The sequence below is a fragment of the Penicillium bovifimosum genome (genome assembly GCF_028826915.1).
Source record: "Penicillium bovifimosum strain IBT 22155 chromosome Unknown utg000002l_segment0_segment0, whole genome shotgun sequence".
NCBI lineage: Eukaryota > Fungi > Ascomycota > Eurotiomycetes > Eurotiales > Aspergillaceae > Penicillium > Penicillium bovifimosum.
The window spans coordinates 1,928,338-1,949,148 of record NW_026622711.1 but is presented as its reverse complement, the minus strand read 5'-3'; the positions used below and the strand labels follow the sequence as shown (position 1 = coordinate 1,949,148).

The following is a 20,811-nucleotide window of genomic DNA, read 5'->3' as shown; positions in this document are numbered from 1 at the left end:
ACTCTTACCAGGCATCTAGTTCATCGTTGGTAGGTATGGGGTAAGTCGCCCTCATTCGAACACAGAAGATGAGATGCACTCTTTGCCCTGATATTCGGATTTTACTAACCCTCTACCAGCTATTAGTTCGCTCGCTTGTCGTGTCTATTGCGCAGACATTACTTAGACAATGCAGTTGGGTTAGTATCTACATGTGCGGCTCCTGATAATGTATGCCTCATAAGCTTAATTGGTCATCTATTTGTCGTTCCTAATACCACTGCCTTCATATACTGATGCCACCATTATCTGTCCTTCTTTATCTTCCCTTTGGCATCCTCCATTGTCACCTTCACCTCACAGTGTATCTTGACAGCTTTCTATCACCAGAAGGACTACCTAGATCATGTCAAATATTCCAAAGGAGAAGGCTCAGGCTACGGAAGCCGACAGGCGGGCACCGGACAGCCTCAAAAATTATACTGTCATCAAGGTACCGAACATCAGATCCCCTGCCTGATTTTACCACGACCTATAAGCTGGATGGCTCCTGTCTTGTTTACCTCCATCTCACTACTAACCAATAAAACAATGATCAATCGAAGGCATTCTGACCTCAAGTGTCTACTGCAGAAACACAAGAATGGCATCACTCCCAACCAGCCCATTGCAAACATCTCGAAGAAGCGTAAGAGGAGTACCGAGCCCTCTGGTCCCAAGCGTCTGAAGGTGCGCTTCGCAGATCTAGCTGAGGCTATTCCACCAGAGCCCCTACCCAAAGCCTCAGCCAACTCGGCAAACGAGAGCGACGGGAGCAACGAGAGCGACGGGAGCAACGGGAGCGACGGGAGCAACGAGAGCGACAAGAGCGACGAGAGCGACAAGAGTGACGAGAGCGACGAGAGCGACAAGAGCGACAAGAGCGACAAGAGTGACAAGAGCGACAAGAGTGACAAGAGCGACAAGAGTGACAAGAGCGACGAGAGTGACAAGAGCGACGAGAGTGACAAGAGCGACGAGAGTGACGAGAGCGACAAGAGTGACGAGAGCGACAAGAGTGACGAGAGCGACAAGAGTGACGAGAGCGACGAGGACGAGTCTGAGTCCTCCACCTCAAAAGACACGCAACGGTCTGTGTCACCCGATGATGCTCAGGACGAGGCTTCGTCCGGTCCATCACCAGCCCTAGAGATCAACAAGCATGATGCTACCCCGGAGGGTCTTGACCTCGTATCGGCATCCCTCAGCACCTGCCCAAAAGATACCTTCGACGGCTCCTCCGAGGAGAATATCACATCTCAGTCCTACCCCACTGATCTGCATCAATGTCATAACATAGACTTGATGTACCAGTATACCCATCGTCTCTGGACTCCGTGTGACACTGCACTGATGCGCAGGGTATACAATGAGCTGGGCGATATTTCGATGCGCTTGCAGGCTGTCATGCGCGGCATGAGTGGGTTGATGGATGAGGCGGATTTTGATACTCTTGAGTGCTCTTGGTCTAATTGGGAGGGTCCCTGCACGTTCGCAGAGGCGGATGATGATGCTGGGGCTTTGGAGAGTACTTTCACAGTACGGGGTGAAGAGGATCTGGGGTTAAGCTCTGTTGAGCAAGTCTTTGCGGATGAGTCGAGCAATGAGTATGGGGATGAGTAGTGGTTGGGATTTCTTTATGGGTTAGGGTTGTCTCTGCATACCTTAACGTCTACCTTCTCTTGGATTTTCACTGATCTGTGAATCTGGTGTTTCTCGCGCACGTCTTATTGGCTGGTTCTTTGCGTTCGACTGAATGATGATTTTGACTTCTTTTCTCTTCTTTGACGGCTGCAGACCTAGACTGTGGTTCACTGGTAGTCGATATCATCAAGGATAGACTGCAGAGCATGCATATGACGAACAAGGATCGCTTGTAGTTTGGAGGAAAAGGTTCTTTTTCATATTCTAACGAATAATATACCAACCCCTTCATACCTGGTCATAATCACATAGCAACATCCATCTCCATCCCAGCTCAAAATAGAGGCATCGTAACACGATTTGAAGGATCAATATTCGCATCCACACTCTCAATCCGATCAAGACAAGTCCCGAAAATCCTATCCCAAAGCCTCGTCTGCTTCCCATAATTATGACTCTTCCTCCAACCATACCGATGATGCAGATCATGATCCTCAATCACCAACTCAGCACCAACCATCTCCAACAACCAATTAAACGTGGACGGCGCACCCCCATGCAACCTCAACCCACTATGTCCAATGAACTCCGAAAAAGCAATATACTGGAAACAAATCCACCACCCATAGAACCCCATCGGCAGCCCCATCACCTTCAGCGTAGCATACGAAAGCAGCGGAATACCCGTCATATCCATAAACTCCTGCTCATGGTCCGCATACGCCGACAGCAACGGGTTCGGATGTTTCGTCAGATGGTGTCGACGGTGGTACTGCCACAATGGGCCTACCGAGTGCATCAGGCGATGGTACCAGTAGAACCAGAAATCGACGGTGAGGCTGTATAGTCCGATTTCCAGCGGTAGCCACTTCCATTCGAGGGAGGAAGGGGTCAAGCTGGGGTTGTAGGTGAGGTAGATGGACATGACCATTCGTAGCGTCGGGACGGATATTAGTTCGTGTATGACCTTGTCGACGCCAACGTCGGGGACCTCGTCGCGGGCGTGCTTGTCGCCGTCGAAGAAGCCGTGGACTTGACCTAGTCGGCGCATGATGTGTAATTCGTGTATGCCGTTGAGCTTGAAGGCCATGGCGTAGAGGGTGAAGACGGCGATGGGATGGAGGTTGTGCCCTGTGTAGACTGTGTAGGCGTGGTGTAGGGCTAGTGGGATTGCGGCGTGCAGGAGGATCCAGAGGTGGACGGTCCATTCTCTCATTACGGGGACTTTGTCTGTTTTTGAGAAGATGGGCACTTTCTCGTTGGAGTCGACGAGGTGCAGGCCGAGGAAATCGATCAGGTGGTGGGACATGTTCCATTTGGACCGGTCATGGCGCCAGGTGGAGGCCATAGAGTCTGGATTGCGCTTGGTTGGGGGTGTCTGGGTAGACATTTTGGAATCATTCCAATGTTTGAAATTGGTTGTCTAGTTATGAGCAGGTCCAGCAATCATTATATACCTGAACACCGAAATATTGGCTAATACAGAAGTGGTTTCATGTGAAGTCATGATCAGCGCCGAAAAAGGAAATATAGAGGGAATATTACAAGGTTGGGAACAAATCAGACAAGACAGAGGGAGAATAATGGAGCACACTAAGAAATGTTGAGGCGACAGAGACGATGATCATCGAAAATATTCTCACGAGCATCACATCTCAGATGTGCGCTCAGATGCCTCGGCAACCCCACGATTTCAAGAATATCAAGGCGGGGGAGTTCCGCTCGTTTAGGAAACCAGTTCGTCTTTTATTTTCAAGCCAAAATCTTATGACCACTGTCATTATCCCCATACGCATCAGTGCGTTCCTCATCAACATTAAACGTTGTGAGGACGGAAATATCTTTGACTCCGGCAACGTGTTCAGTGCTCCCATCCTGCACACTGTACAGCTGATACGACTGCCTTCCCCGGCTACTTGTAGGCTGGAACTGGTCCACAGACACATCCCCGGTCATCTTCCCCTTCGGGTGTGTCCGGTTGTGTGATGAGAATAGCGAGAGTCGCGGCAGATAGACTGCGATCAGACGCTTGAAGCGCATTGCGCAGGCACAGATAATGCCGAGGTTGACTTCGACGATGGACCATACGCCTAAGATGGCTTCTGTGTAGGTCAAGTCTTTGGTTTGGCCGAGGAGTAGTACGTATGGGAGGCGGGCGATTGAGCAGACGATGACGCTGGAGGTGGGATTAGTGATTTTGTTTGGTTGTTTGATAGGTTTCAGGGAATGTACCCAGATCCTAAGGCCAGAAGACCGCCGACCGTGAGTTTTTGTTTCGTGGAGAAGTGGAGACCGTAGATCGTGGGGATCGGGAGGATGATCACGGCGAGATCGGAGGCGATGTTTAGGACTGCTTGGGATAGTGCCACGTTCTCGAGACACTTGGTGGTTCCGGCATGGAGAGGGTTGCAGGGTGCTCCGGTGATGATGCATAGGGCTAGAGTGTATGCAAAGGTGGCGATTGCGACAGTCACGACGATGATGCGGTACCCTGTCGAGGGATTGATACGATATAGGACAGAAAGGATCGCCATCTTGGTAATGGCGGGAGTAATCAAATATGTCACGGTGTTAATAAGTAGTCCCTGTTTCTGGTTAGCCGTTTGTTGTCCACGTCTTGTGAAGTCTTACCTTGTTGAACTCTGCCAGAGTAGCCAGACTGACATCCCACTGGTGTTTTCCCCAGCCATTGTTCATCACTGTGTCCAGTCAGTTGGATGCTTCTATGGAAACTTCGATCAGACTCACAATTGACCATAGTGACGAAGTAGAGCAGAGCCATTCCATAGGAGATTGTGATAATGACTATCGAGGTATAAGTGTCTGGCACAGTCCCAATACGGAATATTGTATTGTACCTAGATCTACCTCAAGCTTCTTTGTCAGTTTGAAGGCCTGGAAATATCGAAGACCCAGGAAAGCAGTCGCAATGAAGTAGGTGATGCCAAATGCAATGACCGTCCCATTCTGTAGGGAATTGTAAGGCGCGTTGAAATCCGATACCTGGCCGGCCGGCGGCGGCATTCCTGGAGTCGTCGCTGGATCCATCATTGCGTCTGCCATTTTGTCTGAAGAAATAAACTGAGTCTCCAGGGCCTTCAAGGGGTCTTGTCTATATAGCGACCCCTTCAACGTACGCCACACAAAACTAGACCCTTGACGACGTTATCCCAGAAAACTCAGGATTGGGTCTGAATAATATCCGTAGCCAGTAAAGAAGAGCCATTAGAAGACTATGGTGGATACTGCTGGCGCAGGATTGTAGGAGATTTTCTCGGCACAATCTAAATGTCTTGGAAGGAGTCCGACTGGTCTTGGACACCTCAATTGGGCCTATCACAAAGATATTGTCTGCCCCGGTATCTTGACACCTCCACTCCCGGTACTTTTTCACTCGGCTTTTCACACAAGCGCACGTTAAGTGGCGTCTGGCGCTAATTATTGTAGTCTGTCGCCTGTATGGAACGAAATCTAGATCGAGCAGTAAATACGAAAAGTCCCCCACCCCCCCGGGGCCCCTTAGACAATTCCGAGATTCTCTTGTAAATAGAGGCCCCTGCAGCATATGATTTATGTTTCTCTCGAAGCCAGACTATTGATTTCCTGTACACATTCTACAACTTCGCATCATGTTGTTCGGGCGCAAACCTGCCATGGAGCCGATCCCAGGCGACCGAGTGCAGCCGCTGCATTTCTTTGAGAATAGCTTGCTAGTGCAGGGAAACAATATGGCTGTGTCGCTGGTGTTTGATGCGGTGCTAGACCCGGAGATATTGCGCCAGTCTCTGGAGGGCCTGGTGAAACGAGATGGGTGGCAAAGATTGGGAGGAAGACTTAGGAAGAACGTAAGAACGAACCCATCTCAAAAGAAAAAAGAAGGGGAAAAAATATTTGGCGCCGCATAGATGCATAGAGATTATTATCTGCGGGTGTTTACTGACGCCAATTGCTTCCAAATAGGCGTCCGGCAAGATCGAATGGCACATCCCAGCGGAATTTACAGCCGACAGACCTGCAATCTCTTTCGCGCATGTCGACCATGGTATCGCTGCCGCTGCACACCCGGCAGCCGCCAAGATACCCACGCCACAGGATCGACCCTGCGTCACCGGTGACCCGGATGCCCTGGAAGGTCTGGCTTGGGAGCCCGGTTACAAGCCCAATGGAATCAATGACTATCTCACCTCCGATATTCCCGTCTTGGGACTGCGCGTCAACTCTTTTACCGACAAAACTATCGTGGTCCTACAATGGCAGCACGTCGCTTTTGACGCACTGGGCATGCAGTATGTCGTCGAGGCCTGGAGCTTGATGCTTTGGGGAAAGGCGGATGAGGTGTTGACCCCATGTGGTCTTGATTCAGATCCATTCGACTGTCTCGCGACGGGTTCACGTCCCGTGTCGGAGAAACACATCCTCGCTGAGAGAAAGGTCGGACTGGGGGGCTTGTTGCGGTGGGGACTTGGTTACGGAGTCGATATGGTTGTCCGCTCGAAGGAGAACCGCATGGTTTGTATTCCGGAGAGCTACTGGCGACCGCAGTTGGACAAAGCTCTGGAGGAGCTTCGCGCCGAAGCGCTTGCAAATGGCGAAGATGTATCGAAAGTGTTCTTGACCGAGAACGACGTTCTGACGGCCTGGATCTTACGTTGTACCGTTGCCGAGATGGGAATGAGCCCTGGGCGAACGGTAAGTTGTAGCCTCGATCGAGGTGCGATCACCTGCTGACAGTACTTCTTTCTCAGGTAGCTGCATCGATTGCCATGTCGCTTCGCAAGCATTTCGAGGGCGACCTCTTGCCGGCCGCGACTGAACATCCTTACGTTGGAAATGCCTTCGGTTGGGCCAACGTCCTCGTCACTGCGGGCGAGGTGACTTCCCAGCCGCTGAGCTGGCTCGCACGGCAGGTCCGGCGCGCCATCAACGAGCAGGGGACGCGGGCTCAGCACGAAGCTTATTATGCTATGGTTCGCACGTCCGGCACTGGCCTGCCCATCGTCATATTTGGAGATGGAGGCATGGCCCAAGTCGGGTTCTCCAATTGGTCCAATGCCGGTCTGTTTAACTTGGACTTCTCTCCTGCCCGCCGAGGGGGCCAGGATGACAGTGCGCCGTGTAGGCCCTCGTATGTCCAGGAAAATCACGGCCCTGTCAAGCCTGCAGATGGATTCTTCATTCTGGGAAAGGATGACAAGGGTAACTATTGGACGTCCGCATGCAAGGTTAAGGGTCAGTGGGCGAAGTTCGAGGAGCAGCTGAAGAAATTCGACACATCTGACACGAGGTGAGAGTTGAGGCGAAAAGTGACTGGGAAATATGAGGCACCCACTCTCCGGAGTGATGGACCCCCTGCTGGATGGACCAATAGCGCACAGACGTTGCATATTCAGACATATCGCATTTTTGATATCTTCAGTGCTTTTGTTTTGTTTATTTTGTCTCGGCCTTCCATGGTCCAGAGTGTTTCATTCTGAAGCCCCGGACCTCGAATGTCAAAATGGTCATAATTCGTGCTCATCCATAGTAGTAAGGAGATATATATCTTGCAGTACATGGATTGAACGTTATACCTACTTATTCCTGGCATGTCTTCGTATATCCATCTAAACGAGCAGGATCGTAGGTTCTTGCTGTGGAGTATTCCAAGGGTAATCATTGAGTATCCTACCTCTGACTCGGTACCTAGTCAAGGTGGTGGGTGCACTTTGTGCTAATAGCCCGACCACCATAGCAGAATTGTAAAGCGTTCGAATTTGAAGTATGTCATAGGCTTATGTAGTCAAATTCCCCAGATCTTCCATCAATAAGGCGGTTTGGCCGAGTGGTCTAAGGCGATTGACTAGAAATCAATTCTCTTCGGAGGCGCATGTTCGAATCATGCAGCCGTCGTTTCATTTTTTTATTTCCTCTTCACCCGTTCGAGCGACGATATGCAGCAGACAATGATTCCATGATCCTGTAGTGTGCCTTGTCTGTAAGACTTTGGTTTCATTAATATCAGTTCTCATCCCACCTAACTCATTATTCGTCCTCTCATCTTCTCATCCAAGATGGCAAGTCCAGTCAAAGTCGGAGCCGGAAACAAGGCGATTCTCAAGTGCAAGCGCTAAAGCTGCTGGAAGATCAATTTCTGACATTCGGTAATATCTTGCGCCATGGCCAATGTGAAGCGCGGTCGCATCCAAGTGTATCTAGCCCGGCTGAGGAATCTAGATGATACAGCGACTAGCAAACAACACTCCATGTTATCCTCGCAGCACTAGGACTGATTCACCCACAGTAAACCCCCTCAAATGGAAAACCATCAATGGAGTCAAATAACTGCCTCATCTCATCACCATCTCCCATCATCGTCCAGAGATCCCACAGCGCCGATGTCCAACATCTCATCCACCCCGGAAATGTGTCAAGTTCATCCATAATCGGAAATGCTTCAAGAACCTTTACACATCGTAGCTCATTATCGAGATCCTCTGGCCTTTCATTTTCAAGGGTCTCGACTGATGTGCCTTTCAGCGTTTGTAGGGATTCGTCATCGATGATCATGCACATTCGAAATTTGGTCCAGTTGTCACGTCTGCCTTGAGCGTTCACCCACGCCTCAAAATGAGCGCGAATTGCCTCGAGAGAAGTCCCGTTAAATTGCTCGGGATCCTGCATGATGGTCGACCGGTGTTTGGCCCAGATTTCGTTTGCTTCATCTGTAGGATCGTTTTCGTTTTCCGAGAAAAAGTCTCGTTTAATACAGGCCTCAATGTACCTAATAGCGTCTGGGAATAGAGTATCTGATTCAGCAGAGTAGGTAGTGCGATATATGACATATCCCCAGCCTGGGAAGCTGTGAATTCTATTTCGGAGCTCGTTCATGTTTGTGAACTGATCGTCAAGTTGTTTATCGCGATTATGTGAAATTTGACTTGGTGGTTTGGCGAGGGGAGAAGAGATGGATGAAGGAAATGTCTTGACTCTTGAGTCTCCGAGATGGAAAACACGTGTTCCAACAGGCATGTCCAACTCATGTACGTACTGTGTTAATATGTCCCCCTTCATCGTGGCGTTCCATGAATACCTAGGCGTCCTACAAACCAGTTCAAATTTAGCCTGTTTTATCCTCTCTTCTCTCACTTTACCAAACTTCATTACTACTCACAGCTGTCTTATACCTCGGCATGATCCTAAGCATAGGTAGGCAAAAACAAAAACAAAACATACAACAGTGAGGATTCGCTGGTGGTCACCCACCCAACTACTAACTCACCGGCGTGTGGCTTAAGTACGGCTGAGCGGACGGGAAGCCCTGTTCTCCACACCCTATGGTCGTATGTGCTAAATATAATCCTATAGAGTATGGTATGGAGAGTGAAACCATTGTAGAAATGAGGGCTAAAGGAAAACGGAGTTGAGTGATACCAAAGTCTAACGCAGGTAGTGCCAGGTACCATCCAACTGACAACGTATCCAGCATACTTCTCTACTTCCTGGAGCCTAAAGAAAAATATTCAATTAATGCCGAAAGAGCAGCATCGCCATGCTCGAACACCTAGATTGCGTGAGGCTAGTAATTCTTTTTACCATGACGCTTTCCCTTGCAGGTCTTTTACCAACACAATATGTTGGGGATGTATGCGGATAAGGTAACTATTTTGCCTAGGGGAATGTTAACGAGTCAATGGAAGCGCTTTTCTCGGCATCCAATCAACTTCTTGGGAAGGCTCTCAGATACAGAAGAGACGGCTACCGTCTTTCTTTTGCAATCGATGTATCATCGATGGTGTTGAAAGCCACACAAATATTCATCTGTATCAATATACTATCGATTGGTCATATGGATGTTCAAAATTGGGCTCCAATGCATCCCTCACCACACCAACTCCAAATCGGACGTTAAGGCGATGACGCTCTCTAAAGGGGTTTCCTCCTTCACCGTAGATGAAATCCCCTACCTGCTTTTCAATCCATATACCGTGTCCATATGTAGCATATGCAAGGTTCGTGTCCTCGATTGGCACGCCGATCGTAATTTTGGGTCTTGTTTCCGCATCCCGGTCTCCCCACAGCGTGCTCTCCGATACCATTTGCTTGATTTCTTCCAGCATACTACACCAGGTTCCAGGGCCAGGAAATCGCAGCATACTGAGTTCAACGGAGCGAACGGATTTTGGTAACGTCTTGAGGAAAGAGACACAGTCATCCTGCGATATAACAAAGCCGGAGAGTTCGAAATGGCGCAGTTTCGACCATTGTTCCAGAGGCACAATGCTCTGTAATGGGATCCGTGGATATGCGTGGCCACGGTAGGGATATTCAGAAAATCTTATATGCAGCCTGAATTCCTCCATTTCTTTTGCTTCACCGAGTGCCCGGCGCAGACGCCCATTAACCAGAGGTCGCCAGCATGCTTCGAGGTCTTCCTCACCCTCACCACCAACAAGCAAGGCAATATCCAGACGGCGGAAGCCCGGCTTCTTAAGCACGGTAGCGAAATGACTGTACTCTTCGCAGGGCTCGTCGAAGATCGTGCAGTTGATCCCGGTGGGGATAAAGTTAAAAGTCATCACCAGCTCAGAAACAGAGTTGGGTTCGTTGGCGAGGACACGTATCGCCGTGCGGAACCCGCGGTACCGATCTCTAAGTTCTGGGTATTGACTCCACGTATACGCAGTAGCGGGCTCAGGGGTGGCTCTAGGGTACAGCCAACCACGAGGAATGGGGTAATTGAAGCCTTCCGGGAAAGCACGAATCATAGGGGTCGGGTAAAGCGGGGTGATGAGATTGCTGCCGTGGGCTGCAGGTGTAATGGTAACTCTCTTTAGGGCAGGGAATTGCTTGACGCCAAACGCGAACGCTTCCAAATCACTCCGACCGGCAAGAACATCCTTCTGTTGGCGCAGCAACTGCAGATAATGTTGCCAGGCCTCCTTCAGGGAAGGCTGAGCGAACACCTGTTCTCTGCGCGCGATACAGTCGGGTCTATCCACATCACGACGTTCCCGGCATTTTAGAATGTAAATGTTTTCCTCGCAAGCGTTTTTGAACCATTTAGGACACTCATCTCCCTCTTCATACTCATGGCGCTCAATGATGGCCTCTATGTATCCCGGGTGGTATTCCGCAGCCCATTCTCTGTTATTATCGGGTTCATCCTCGTCCGAGAGCAACTCATGTCCCTCGCCAGTTGGTGCAAATGATTAGGCGGTAAGAAGGTACCCGCTGCGGGTGGTAGCTCGCCAGTTGACCCGAAGATCTCTTGGCTTCCCTACGGTGAGTGGTATTAGGTGAAGGAAGTCCCAGATCCTACCTAGAGAGGGCTACGTACTCCGTACAGTTCACGGTTCTAATGGTACGTAGAAGACTACAAAGAAAAGGAAAGTACGGAGGAAAAGAATTTCTACTCAAGTGGAATCGAACAGACGACCAAGAAATTTATCTAGCAATCGTCGTCTTCGACGTTGGAAAAGAAGAAAAAAATAAAAACGCAAAGAGCAGATTCCGAGCCTGGGAAACGCCGCGTCATAAAAATTGCGCAAGCAACTACACAGCCTCATACCACATCGCAAACTCCCGTGACGTGAACGGGAAGACCTCAACGGTGCTGGCGCCCTCGAGTAAAGCGTCCCCATCATCCCCCTTGAAAACGTACTGGACGGCGTTGCGTCCATCCCTTGTTTTCAGAACCATTCCCTCCGTGATCTCATCTGCAGATCCCAGATTGGTTATAACGACGTTGGGCTTCCGACAAATGGTTCCAATGACGAGCTTTGCACGTTGAAATTTGCGAAGGTCGGCCGGGAGCTTCTTGGCCCCTTGACAATGGAACACAAGGGACTTCCATTCCGTGCTAGGCCAATAGACACGTGGGAGGTCTGGTTCCAAGAGGGACTCAACGACGGAGTGCGGGATTGTCATTTGAACGATAACGGTCGCGCTGCAGACACTACGCCGTTTGGCGTAGAAGGCATAATACTCTGCGACTTCGCAATGCACAGAGTGTCTTGCTGAGAAATCGGAAGGTCTCCTTGAGATAAAGCACCGAAAGTCGACTCTTCCATCAGCATCGAACAGACTACTAAGCAGTGCTTGATCAGTGCCTTTGTAGAGCGTCAGGTTACCCGGGGCATTGGCAGTGCTTGTTCGCAGCTTGCGACAAGCCAGTCTCCCGCGATAACCAGGGCAGCATCCTAGAGGTACGCTGCTAGTCCAGCAGATCCGCGATCCAGCGGAAGACGTGTAAAAAGTCATCGATCGCAAAGTTTTATAAGAGTTGGTGAAAGAGAGCCCTGGGTTCGACAATGTATTTGAGGTTGACCTTACTGGTCTCGACAGCTCGAACTATGTGCTTCTGCGAGGATAATGATGATTAGTGGACGAGGCAATAGTATTCTTAGGTATGGAAGGCTCTTACATGCAGGCGCTCAAGTGTGCGCGATTTCCAGTTGCGAGACCAACTGCCAATATCCTGACACCAGAGAGTGCCCGTGTGCATGGCAATTTGGATCTGGATCCGGCCGGACCTTGCAAATTAGCTGGTGAGATTTATCCGTTGCAGTGAACCGTCTAAAAAATTGCCACCGGACCAGCTCTTCAAGCCGCGCACGAGCTGGGAGGACTTCACCCCAGACAACCTCGGTATTTGGCGCAGGATTTCTTCTACAGTATTTCCTTCTGGGAGGAGCATCAACATCGGCGGGCTGCACGTTAGGCTGCATATCTGACTGCACGTTGGGCTGCATATCGGAGAGCGCATCGGAGCGACGCTTTCGCTGGTTATCCCCAGTCCATGAGTGTTCTGTCCCTGACTCCCTAGGATTGCGGTTGAACAGGCTCTGAGTGAGACCTGCGCACAGTGGTCTGAGAGGGCTCTATGATCAGCGACCGGGTGTCATGACAGTACATCAGGCGTGCAGACTTCGACAAGAACTTTCCTGTAACCTAGGTAGTTCCGGCAGGTATATCGTTGAAAGGGCGTAGGGGGCCAGAATCATACTCCACTCGATGAGGGGTTGCAGTTGCCCTGGTCCGGGGCGGCGATTCGACATCATTATCTTCATCATCAGAAATCATGGCCGGACCATCCCGACGATCTGTTGAAGCTCCTGTGGGCCTGACGGGCGTGGCGGTGCTAGATCTGACAAACTCCCTGCGTGCTGGACCCTCGGGCGGGCACTTGGCATAGGTGGCAGTGTGGACTCGCTGTCACCTCCTGTATCGCGGGCAGGCGCGGCGCGGCGTGGACGTGCAGATGTGGGGGGCAACTCTTTCGCTTGCTGTTGGGATTTGCGTCTGGGGGCCATCCTGTATGACAAGTCTAGGCCAAATCAGCAGTCGGACGAATCAGGATATTGGTCCCGTTCAAGGTTGAAAGGTTGGATTAGAGCACGAAGGGGTTGATCAGATTTGTTCAAGATCGTGGTCGAGAAGGAGGTAGAAGAGATCAGGGAGGGTCAAGGTGAAGTGGAAGATCCTCTTAGAGTAGTGAGAAACTACAACTCTTGTCACGCCTCGCCGAGTCATCCCCGAGTGCGCGTATGACTCTATAATATCTGGGATCGTCTTGCAGCTTTCGGTGAGCCGGTATTGGCGAAATTTTGGATCCATTATGGCTTGTTGTAGCTCGCTGTTAACCCCATACAGATCCATGCAATGAGTCCATTGAGCGTCATCGAGGTCGCAAGTGTCCATAAGGTGGTCGATGTGACCTTGCGCGACTTCAATGAAGGGTACGTCTTTGTATACCTCTTCCCATGTTGACCCTGGTTCCCCAGAAGGAAGTTTGCACCAATGCTGCCATATGCGCCTCGCGGTTTCAGTGTTGTATCCCAAGTGCTCGAGGGTCGCCAGGGAGATCAGATGCTCCGGAATGCTGACGAAAGAATCGGCACTCGAGGCGAGAGAAATGGGCCTCAGCGGGAGATGTTGCTCCTCTTCGTCGCTGGAACGATTCAAACGCCGTTTGTGAAGTCAGCGAGTGCCATCGGACATAGGAGGGCTGGCCAGTCCCGATTCTTGTAAGGTATAGCGGCGTCGTCTGGTGTCAGAATAGTTTCCCAGGCATCGCCGTTGCCGGACCACATAATAGTTGGTTGAAGACTGAAGTTGTTTTTGCTTCTCTTTTGTTGTTTTGGGCGGTTGAATTTGCCCATTAGTTGGAATGGTGAAGGTTGAGTCGAAGGTGTCGAGTGATCGTGTGCAGTGGACTAATGATGATGCTGAGTAACAGGTACAGCATGTGCGGATGGCCCCTACCTATTTCGGAATCGGAACTAGGAAAGCGCGTTCCCCAGTAATCGTGAGATCATAATCATGTACGACCGTACCGTGTACGAATGTACGATGAACGAACTTGATGAAAACCTCGATTACGGGCCAGGTCTTTTGGAAAAAGAGTGCATTCAACGAGAACAACAACTATGGAGGAAGAAGAGAGAAGAACAAGAAGGGAATCGGCGAAGAAGCTATTTATCCCACTTGTTGTCACATGACTTCAAGACAACAACCACATGACTAGTCCATGCTCTCGACCTACTCTGAGCTGCCTGATCGTCACAGATGGACCTGAAATGAAATTATTAGGCAGGGTGAGAAATGGGTGAGTGCACTATACGGGGTGAGACTTAGGGTGAGAATCACCCAAGTCGCGCGACCATTGCATTGACCCTTTCAGCTGAACCAATGGCAGAAGAGTTCCAACGCGAGGAACGAATCTTCAAATAGAGGCGCACTGTGATGAGCCAAGTCTGGATAGAAAAAAGAGTGCTAATATTCAAAGAATAAACGTGAGGAAGGATGGAGAAAGAAGGAAAACAACTATCTGAGTTGAGCCTTTTTAAAAGTCCACTCTATTGTTACTTTCCCGATATTCCAGAGATATCATGCAGCACCTTCAATTTCCCGCCGAGGAAAGATTGGCCCGTTCCCTCCACTGTCGCTCTAGATCTCGCCCAGTCCATGAGGTGCGCCATCCAAGGCTTCTCTCTACACGACCAAGGAAACGCAGTGCCCCTTGTTGCTCAGCCGGCTTCTGCAAGCAATACCCAACTGATATATTGTCAGAGATTCTAGAGGTTCTATCCATCAGATCACGAACTTACAGCGTTGCAGCAAGTGCGAAGCGATGTAGTAACTATTTTGCACGGTGTCATTCGACAAACACAGTCCGATGGCCATCACGAGATGACTCGCCACCGTTTTCTACCTCGGAGATCAGCGATGAAGGATACCAGGGAGTATGTCTGGAGCAGACCTCTGCGATGAGTCGCGCTTGCGACATTTCATAATCCGTCATCCGCTGTGATGGTGCATCCGACAGGGTGAGAAATATTTTGGAAGCGTGATAATACTGCAAACCGACCACTGGTAAAGAACTCGTGAGCTGTGCATGGCATCAGATGGAGTACGAGCAAGACCAACCGGCAGGGGGTGACAGGATCCACAGTTCAGGAAACGGTTGATCATCGGACAAAACGTGCGCCTGATATCGAAGTGGTTGCCAGCTCCTCGGCTTATTGCAGTGCCACTCCTCCACACAGTCTGCCAGGCGCCGCCAGCTTTTCCTGTCAACGGCGTACCCTGGCACAGTGCAGCATAGCTGAAGTATGCATGCACAGAAAAAGATGATGACATTCGCGCGGGCGGCATCGTCATCGCGGTGGAAGACCGAGGAACGCTCGTAATTTCGTAGATCCAACTGTATTGGCTCATATTGGGCTATTGACGAGTAAATAGCTTGCCGTAAGAATTGCCAGCTTACTGCTTCGGCTAATCCTCCAGACGACGCAGACCGAGACATTAGGTTTAGTAGGCGGTTGGACCCAAGAAGGTGGCATTTCGTGTCGGCTGTCCTTTCCAACTCTTCGTAGAAGCGAAGTACAACCACGGTGGCGAGAAGATTGTCGTCATAGTTCTCCTCCGGTTGGTTTAGGGCAACAATAAGCAGCTGTAGACACTCCCCGTGGAATATTGATGCTTCAGATTCATTTCCATCTGTTAATATGGCATCATGCCGAGCAGCAAGTGCTAGGAGGGCTTTCAGCAGCATTGGTTCTTCGAGTGCTCGGCGTGGAAGCTCAGTACTGAAGTAAGCCCGGGGTTCGCATATATCTGCCTGCAGCCATTAGCCTTCTTTTTTTATCAGACTTTCAATTTGCTGATAGAAGCTTTACCACTGCCGCGATCTTCTGGATGTAGGAGCGGATCAAGTATGCCTCCCGCGGGCTTGGCGAGGAGACATCATTTGTTCCAGAAACTGGAGAGTGATTTGATGAGTCGTCGGTGGGATTGAATTCAGTTGGATCTGGAGGCGTGGTATGGTTTTGGCCCGGCGGGGAATATGACTGCTCGAGATTCTGGTTAAATTCAGGTGGATCTGGAGGCGTGGTATGGTTTTGACCCGGCGGGGAATATGACTGCTCGAGATCCTGGTTCCTGTCCTCTAGCTCGAATTGTTTACGTGTGAAATTGTCAGTCGAATTGAATTCAATTGGGTCTGGAGGCGTAGGCTGGTTTTGACTCGGCGGGGAATATTGCTGCTCGACGTCCTGGTCCCTGTCATCCGACTCAAATCGTTCGCCCGTGAAGTCGTCGGTCTCGCATACAAAGGTCACTAAAGCACTTCTTGTTACTGGGCAAACCATTGAACAGCACCGAGGACAGGATTTACCTGGCCTTGAAGCTCCTACCCAAACCTGCTGCTCATCCCAGACGAGATCGAAGCGTGTTGGAGCATTATTACACTGCTGGTATATATGGCGCACAGGCTTGAAGTGGAACCGCGGCTCGAGGTGACATGGCCGGCCCAGACGCGCACAGCCCGAGCAGGACGAGGCACCGACCGGTACCACGCAGCGGGCGTGACGATGCCGGCAGCGAGCACAGCCCTTAGTCACTCGCATATTGTAGTGGTTGATGATCACTTGGAGGGGGAATAAGGGGATTATTTCCCGATTCATGCACAGCAGTGAAAGTGCGGAGAAGGTTTGGTCGATGCAATCAACTGCTCTTGATAGGCTTCAGGGATATCTGCCTAAGGCGTCCATGCTCGCTCTAGTCAATGTACAAAAGCTGTAGTTTAGACCCGTAGCTTCCCTCTTTGCTATTCGCTCCTCTTGGCGATTGCTTATCGCTTATCCTCATTTCCGTGCAAGGCTATGAGATATAACCATTCATGGTGATAGGCTGATACTTATCGTAGCTATCTCATTACGTATCCCGAGCCGGTCCAACACTAACCTGAAAGGAGTTAAGATCGAATGCGGGGTAACGTACCCCGCATTCGGATCCATGGGTTCTGCCACGTGGATGACGCAGTGATTGGGGCTTCAGCGTACATAGATGTTAATACGTACTGCGAACAGGCTAAGCACAGATTGAGCACGTCCAAGGTTTGTCTGATTGCATTTGTTTGTTTGATACCTTCGTTTGCCAATCACTTGTCTTTTCAGGGTGCACAACTTGCTTTTCATAGACCCGGGATCAATATTCTTCATCCTTCTTGGCTTGTAGTGTCAACAACAATTCTAAAAGTTCGCTTCCGCCCAAGCAGTCGGCCAAACGAGTATGGTACTGATCAGCATGGCGGTAGCCACCCCCGTGGTGCTTACGGGAATCCATCCCAGCAAAGAGCCGGGAATCGTCAAGTCCAAGGTGTCAATCACAAGTCGATTTAAGAGAACACCAGTCGACGGGGTCAGATTTGGTGGTGAATGACTTGCTGCCCCTGGCTTTTCTTTGTCACCAACGGAGCCGTTTTGAGTACTAGGCTCTGACGGACCAAGAAAAAGATCGGAGACGGTTCCAACAATTGCTATGCAAATAGCGTAGAACCAGAACTTGTACGCTTCAAGCAGAATGGGCGTATACCACGAAACCAAGAGAACATCCATGTCATGGAGCTGGGACTGATTATTAACAAATGTACTATAGTCGCGGATGAGTTGAAGTTGTGGAGCTCACCATGGTCGTGCCCTCCAGAGCAAGGTAAATTCCCAAACAGCTAGATTTGGCCAGCTCCATTACCGATTTCCTCGTCATGGGGTGCCCTGCGAGAGTGTCTTGAACATTGTGGAAACAATCAAGGAAACAGAAGAAGCGAAGATAACGTCTTCCTATAGGCGTTTCAGTTCTGGAAGTTCAAGGACGAAACCATAAAAAACCTACCTAGGCCTATCTGTGAAGCTGCAACGGAGCATTTCAGAACTGTCGCATTGCTGAACTTAAGTTGCGTCCCAAGAAGGGCCAGGCTATGGAAGAAACGGAGCGTCAAATCCAGGCCAGCCGTGGAGTTCGTGAAATTGGCCAGTTGTCTTGAGAGCGAGATCCTTGGAAGGGCGAGGGATGATTGAGCCATTGAATTGGGTTTCCACGCAATGAGAAATGAAGAACAAAAGGTATCTTGATGTAATATAATATATTTGATCGGACTGATCATTGCATTGGGCTCGCAATAGAAAAATTATGGCAGTTCTAGCCTACCATGTGCGCCATAACCTTGGACGGCCAAAATGGAGCCCCGACCGTGGGAGGCACTGGAACGCAACCTCGGAAGATTTCCCCGCTAAGATCAAGGCTTACCACAAAGATAACGGGTTAACTTTAAACTTATGGCCCCCATACGTCCCACCAATAACCATGGGCAAACTAGGTATCTTCCTACTATCTGATACCCCCGCATTCTTCGTATTGTGGTGGCGGCAGGATCATCCGAGATGCCGGGAGACGCACTAGGAAACTTGCTCCTACGCCCTTTCTTGGAAGTTAACTTAGTCCTCAGTTTCCACCTATATCGTCAGTGGCAGTCATTAGTACCATATCATCTCCTCTCTGCTCTCACTTCTTTTCCCAATAAACACCTCTCCTTACTATCGAGTACTCTAGACTTATTCAATCCTGAACACCATACACCCCATCAATTATGGACGCTGCCAAAACCCCCCAGAGGGGCCAGAATACAAGCATTCTCCCGAAGCAAAGAAGAGCTCTGATGGGAGTATACATGAAAAGCACGACAGCGAGGAGGCATTGACCTCTGAGCTCATCTCCGCTGGCTCGGAGAGTCTCCAGCGGAAGTTAGGTGGAAAGGAAATCCAACTCTTGGCAGTGGGTGGTGCTATTGGAACATGTTAGTGAGCCTTGTATAAAGCACAATTAACGGAGTGAGCTAAATCCCCTCGCTAGCCTTGTTCGTTCAGATGGGCGCAAGTCTGCCAAAGGGTGGCCCTGCCAGCCTCTTTCTGGCCTTTGTGGTCTATGGATCTGTCATCTGGTGTGTGAATCAATGTTTTGGTAAGACTCACAAACTTCTATCATCCGGCACATTGCATATTGATGAGTCTGCTCTATGTAGCTGAAATGGTAACTTATCTTCCAATCGCCTCGCCCTTTATTCGTCTGGGTGGATTTTGGGTGGACGATGCATGGGGCTTCGCGATGGGCTGGAACTACTTCTTTCTCATGGGTGAGTGCCGGTCCTTCATTAGATTGCATTTATTTCCGCTGAACGAGATCATTACATCAAGCCTTCGCAATCCCATACGAAATAACGGCAATCAATGTCCTTCTTACGTACTGGACCGATAAGGTTCCAGTGGTCGCGGTTGTGATGGCATGCTTGGTGATATATGCGTATGTCTTCTTACATCGGTCGTGGCATACTGTCAAATGGCTTACCTCCGACTTATAGTATTCTCAATGGATTGGCAGTTCAGTACTTTGGAACGGCCGAGTTCTACTTGGCCATCTTCAAAGTCTTCCTCATGATAGGACTCATTTGCTACACATTCGTCACCATGGTTGGTGGCAATCCATGGAATTGGGCCTATGGATTTACTTATTGGAAAAATCCAGTACGTTGATAGACCCCTTTAATGCTACCTTGCTAATTACTACGCTCCAAGGGGTCATTTGTTGAGTACCTCGTTCCTGGAGACACAGGACGCTTTCTCGGGTTCCTTGCCTGCATTATTCAGGCCTCGTTCACGTCAGTAACCGTTACATATCCCACTTGCATTGCAGTATGGCTGATTATATTACGCAGCATGGTCGGCCCCGAATTCATCTCCATGGCAGCTGGCGAAGCCAAGAATCCTCGTAGACTAATGCATAGGGCCTTCTCTTCTTTCATTTGGCGTCTCTTTATCTTCTTCCTTGGCGGCGCTCTCTGCGTCGGTATTGTCATCCCTTATGACGACGAACTCTTGTTGAAATACATCGATGGAACCGAGGGTGGTACGGGAGCTGCGTAAGTTGCACTCATCCCATTCCAAACCCAGAAACCACAGCTTACGCATACTTCAGCTCCCCATATGTCATTTCAATGGTCAAATTTGGGATCAAAGGCCTTCCCTCCCTAGTCAACGCTCTGATAATGACATCTGTTCTCTCTTGTGGGAACAACGTGGTCTATTCATCTATTCGCACACTTCATGGCCTCGCTGCGGACGGAAAGGCGCCCGCATTCTTTGCGAAGTGCAACAAATTCGGTATTCCGGTATATTCAGTTATTGCAGTGTTGTCTTTCTGCCTACTTTCCTTGCTGCAACTTGGGAATACATCTGCCACCATTCTCAACTGGTTGGTCGGAATCTGCACTGCATCTTACATGATCAACTACTTCGCCACGGTAGTGACGTACCTTCACTTTTACGCCGCCCTGAAACGCCAGGGAATTGACAGAAGATCCCTTCCATATCGCGGACACTTCCAGCCCTATGCAGCGTACTACGCTGCGGTAATGACACTTATAGTGACCTTGATTCTCGGGTACACTGTGTTCATTGATGGCCAATGGGATGTTACAACGTTCTGCACATCTTACCTTATGATCGGCTTTTTCATCGTGGCCTGTGTGTTTTGGAAGCTTTTTAAGCGGACACACTATGTTCGACCAGGAGACGCTGATCTTCAGCTTGGAGATATCAAGGCTCAGATAGACCTTTATGAAGCGTTATATGAGCCGCCGAAGAGAGGCAAGATTTCAGGTTGGTTCAATAGCTGGTTCGAGTAGTTTGGATGTTTTTCCATCTTTTGTGATATAGTTAGATTGAGCTGAGGTGGCTATCTACAGGCGTCTGTTCGTTAAAGTGTCATATTGATATTTTTAGATCTTACATTGACGGTTTCTATACCTATCCTCTTTTGGTACTTTACATGAATATA

General features: G+C 49.8%; 11 protein-coding genes across 11 annotated transcripts; 3 read left to right on the top strand and 8 right to left on the bottom strand.

Annotated features, from left to right (window-relative positions):
- Positions 1 to 570: 570 nt before the first annotated feature.
- On the top strand, positions 571 to 1,641 carry N7515_001938 (uncharacterized protein; the record flags this gene model as incomplete). The annotated part of the gene is made up of 1 exon (XM_056662682.1): positions 571 to 1,641. The coding sequence occupies one exon, from the start codon at positions 571 to 573 to the stop codon at positions 1,639 to 1,641; it is 1,071 nt and encodes a 356-aa protein (XP_056524795.1).
- A 355-nt stretch (positions 1,642 to 1,996) lies between these two features.
- N7515_001937 (sterol desaturase family protein) lies at positions 1,997 to 3,052 on the bottom strand (the record flags this gene model as incomplete). The annotated part of the gene is made up of 1 exon (XM_056662681.1): positions 1,997 to 3,052. The coding sequence occupies one exon, from the start codon at positions 3,050 to 3,052 to the stop codon at positions 1,997 to 1,999; it is 1,056 nt and encodes a 351-aa protein (XP_056524794.1).
- Positions 3,053 to 3,414: 362 nt separating this feature from the next.
- On the bottom strand, positions 3,415 to 4,725 carry N7515_001936 (uncharacterized protein; the record flags this gene model as incomplete). The annotated part of the gene is made up of 5 exons (XM_056662680.1): positions 3,415 to 3,838; positions 3,895 to 4,247; positions 4,294 to 4,361; positions 4,411 to 4,467; positions 4,521 to 4,725. The coding sequence occupies 5 exons, from the start codon at positions 4,723 to 4,725 to the stop codon at positions 3,415 to 3,417; spliced, it is 1,107 nt and encodes a 368-aa protein (XP_056524793.1).
- Positions 4,726 to 5,291: 566 nt separating this feature from the next.
- N7515_001935 (Transferase) lies at positions 5,292 to 6,944 on the top strand (the record flags this gene model as incomplete). The annotated part of the gene is made up of 3 exons (XM_056662679.1): positions 5,292 to 5,507; positions 5,623 to 6,351; positions 6,408 to 6,944. Coding segments are annotated over 3 exons (1,482 nt in total), but the record flags the coding sequence as incomplete, so codon positions are not given.
- A 988-nt stretch (positions 6,945 to 7,932) lies between these two features.
- On the bottom strand, positions 7,933 to 8,529 carry N7515_001934 (uncharacterized protein; the record flags this gene model as incomplete). The annotated part of the gene is made up of 1 exon (XM_056662678.1): positions 7,933 to 8,529. One exon carries the CDS (start codon positions 8,527 to 8,529, stop codon positions 7,933 to 7,935), a length of 597 nt encoding a protein of 198 aa, XP_056524791.1.
- A 935-nt stretch (positions 8,530 to 9,464) lies between these two features.
- Positions 9,465 to 11,568, bottom strand: N7515_001933 (uncharacterized protein; the record flags this gene model as incomplete). Its single annotated transcript, XM_056662677.1, has 2 exons — positions 9,465 to 10,785; positions 11,303 to 11,568. 2 exons carry the CDS (start codon positions 11,566 to 11,568, stop codon positions 9,465 to 9,467), a joined length of 1,587 nt encoding a protein of 528 aa, XP_056524790.1.
- Positions 11,569 to 12,719: 1,151 nt separating this feature from the next.
- On the bottom strand, positions 12,720 to 12,953 carry N7515_001932 (uncharacterized protein; the record flags this gene model as incomplete). The annotated part of the gene is made up of 1 exon (XM_056662676.1): positions 12,720 to 12,953. The coding sequence occupies one exon, from the start codon at positions 12,951 to 12,953 to the stop codon at positions 12,720 to 12,722; it is 234 nt and encodes a 77-aa protein (XP_056524789.1).
- Positions 12,954 to 13,050: 97 nt separating this feature from the next.
- N7515_001931 (uncharacterized protein) lies at positions 13,051 to 13,802 on the bottom strand (the record flags this gene model as incomplete). Its single annotated transcript, XM_056662675.1, has 2 exons — positions 13,051 to 13,591; positions 13,729 to 13,802. The coding sequence occupies 2 exons, from the start codon at positions 13,800 to 13,802 to the stop codon at positions 13,051 to 13,053; spliced, it is 615 nt and encodes a 204-aa protein (XP_056524788.1).
- Positions 13,803 to 14,797: 995 nt separating this feature from the next.
- On the bottom strand, positions 14,798 to 16,550 carry N7515_001930 (Zn(II)2Cys6 transcription factor domain-containing protein; the record flags this gene model as incomplete). The annotated part of the gene is made up of 5 exons (XM_056662674.1): positions 14,798 to 15,012; positions 15,070 to 15,346; positions 15,410 to 15,763; positions 15,822 to 16,261; positions 16,319 to 16,550. 5 exons carry the CDS (start codon positions 16,548 to 16,550, stop codon positions 14,798 to 14,800), a joined length of 1,518 nt encoding a protein of 505 aa, XP_056524787.1.
- Positions 16,551 to 17,174: 624 nt separating this feature from the next.
- N7515_001929 (uncharacterized protein) lies at positions 17,175 to 18,004 on the bottom strand (the record flags this gene model as incomplete). Its single annotated transcript, XM_056662673.1, has 3 exons — positions 17,175 to 17,549; positions 17,611 to 17,762; positions 17,815 to 18,004. The coding sequence occupies 3 exons, from the start codon at positions 18,002 to 18,004 to the stop codon at positions 17,175 to 17,177; spliced, it is 717 nt and encodes a 238-aa protein (XP_056524786.1).
- A 107-nt stretch (positions 18,005 to 18,111) lies between these two features.
- N7515_001928 (uncharacterized protein) lies at positions 18,112 to 20,659 on the top strand (the record flags this gene model as incomplete). Its single annotated transcript, XM_056662672.1, has 9 exons — positions 18,112 to 18,298; positions 18,593 to 18,775; positions 18,832 to 18,939; positions 19,001 to 19,111; positions 19,173 to 19,278; positions 19,337 to 19,499; positions 19,551 to 19,633; positions 19,691 to 19,894; positions 19,951 to 20,659. 9 exons carry the CDS (start codon positions 18,112 to 18,114, stop codon positions 20,657 to 20,659), a joined length of 1,854 nt encoding a protein of 617 aa, XP_056524785.1.
- Positions 20,660 to 20,811: the final 152 nt, after the last annotated feature.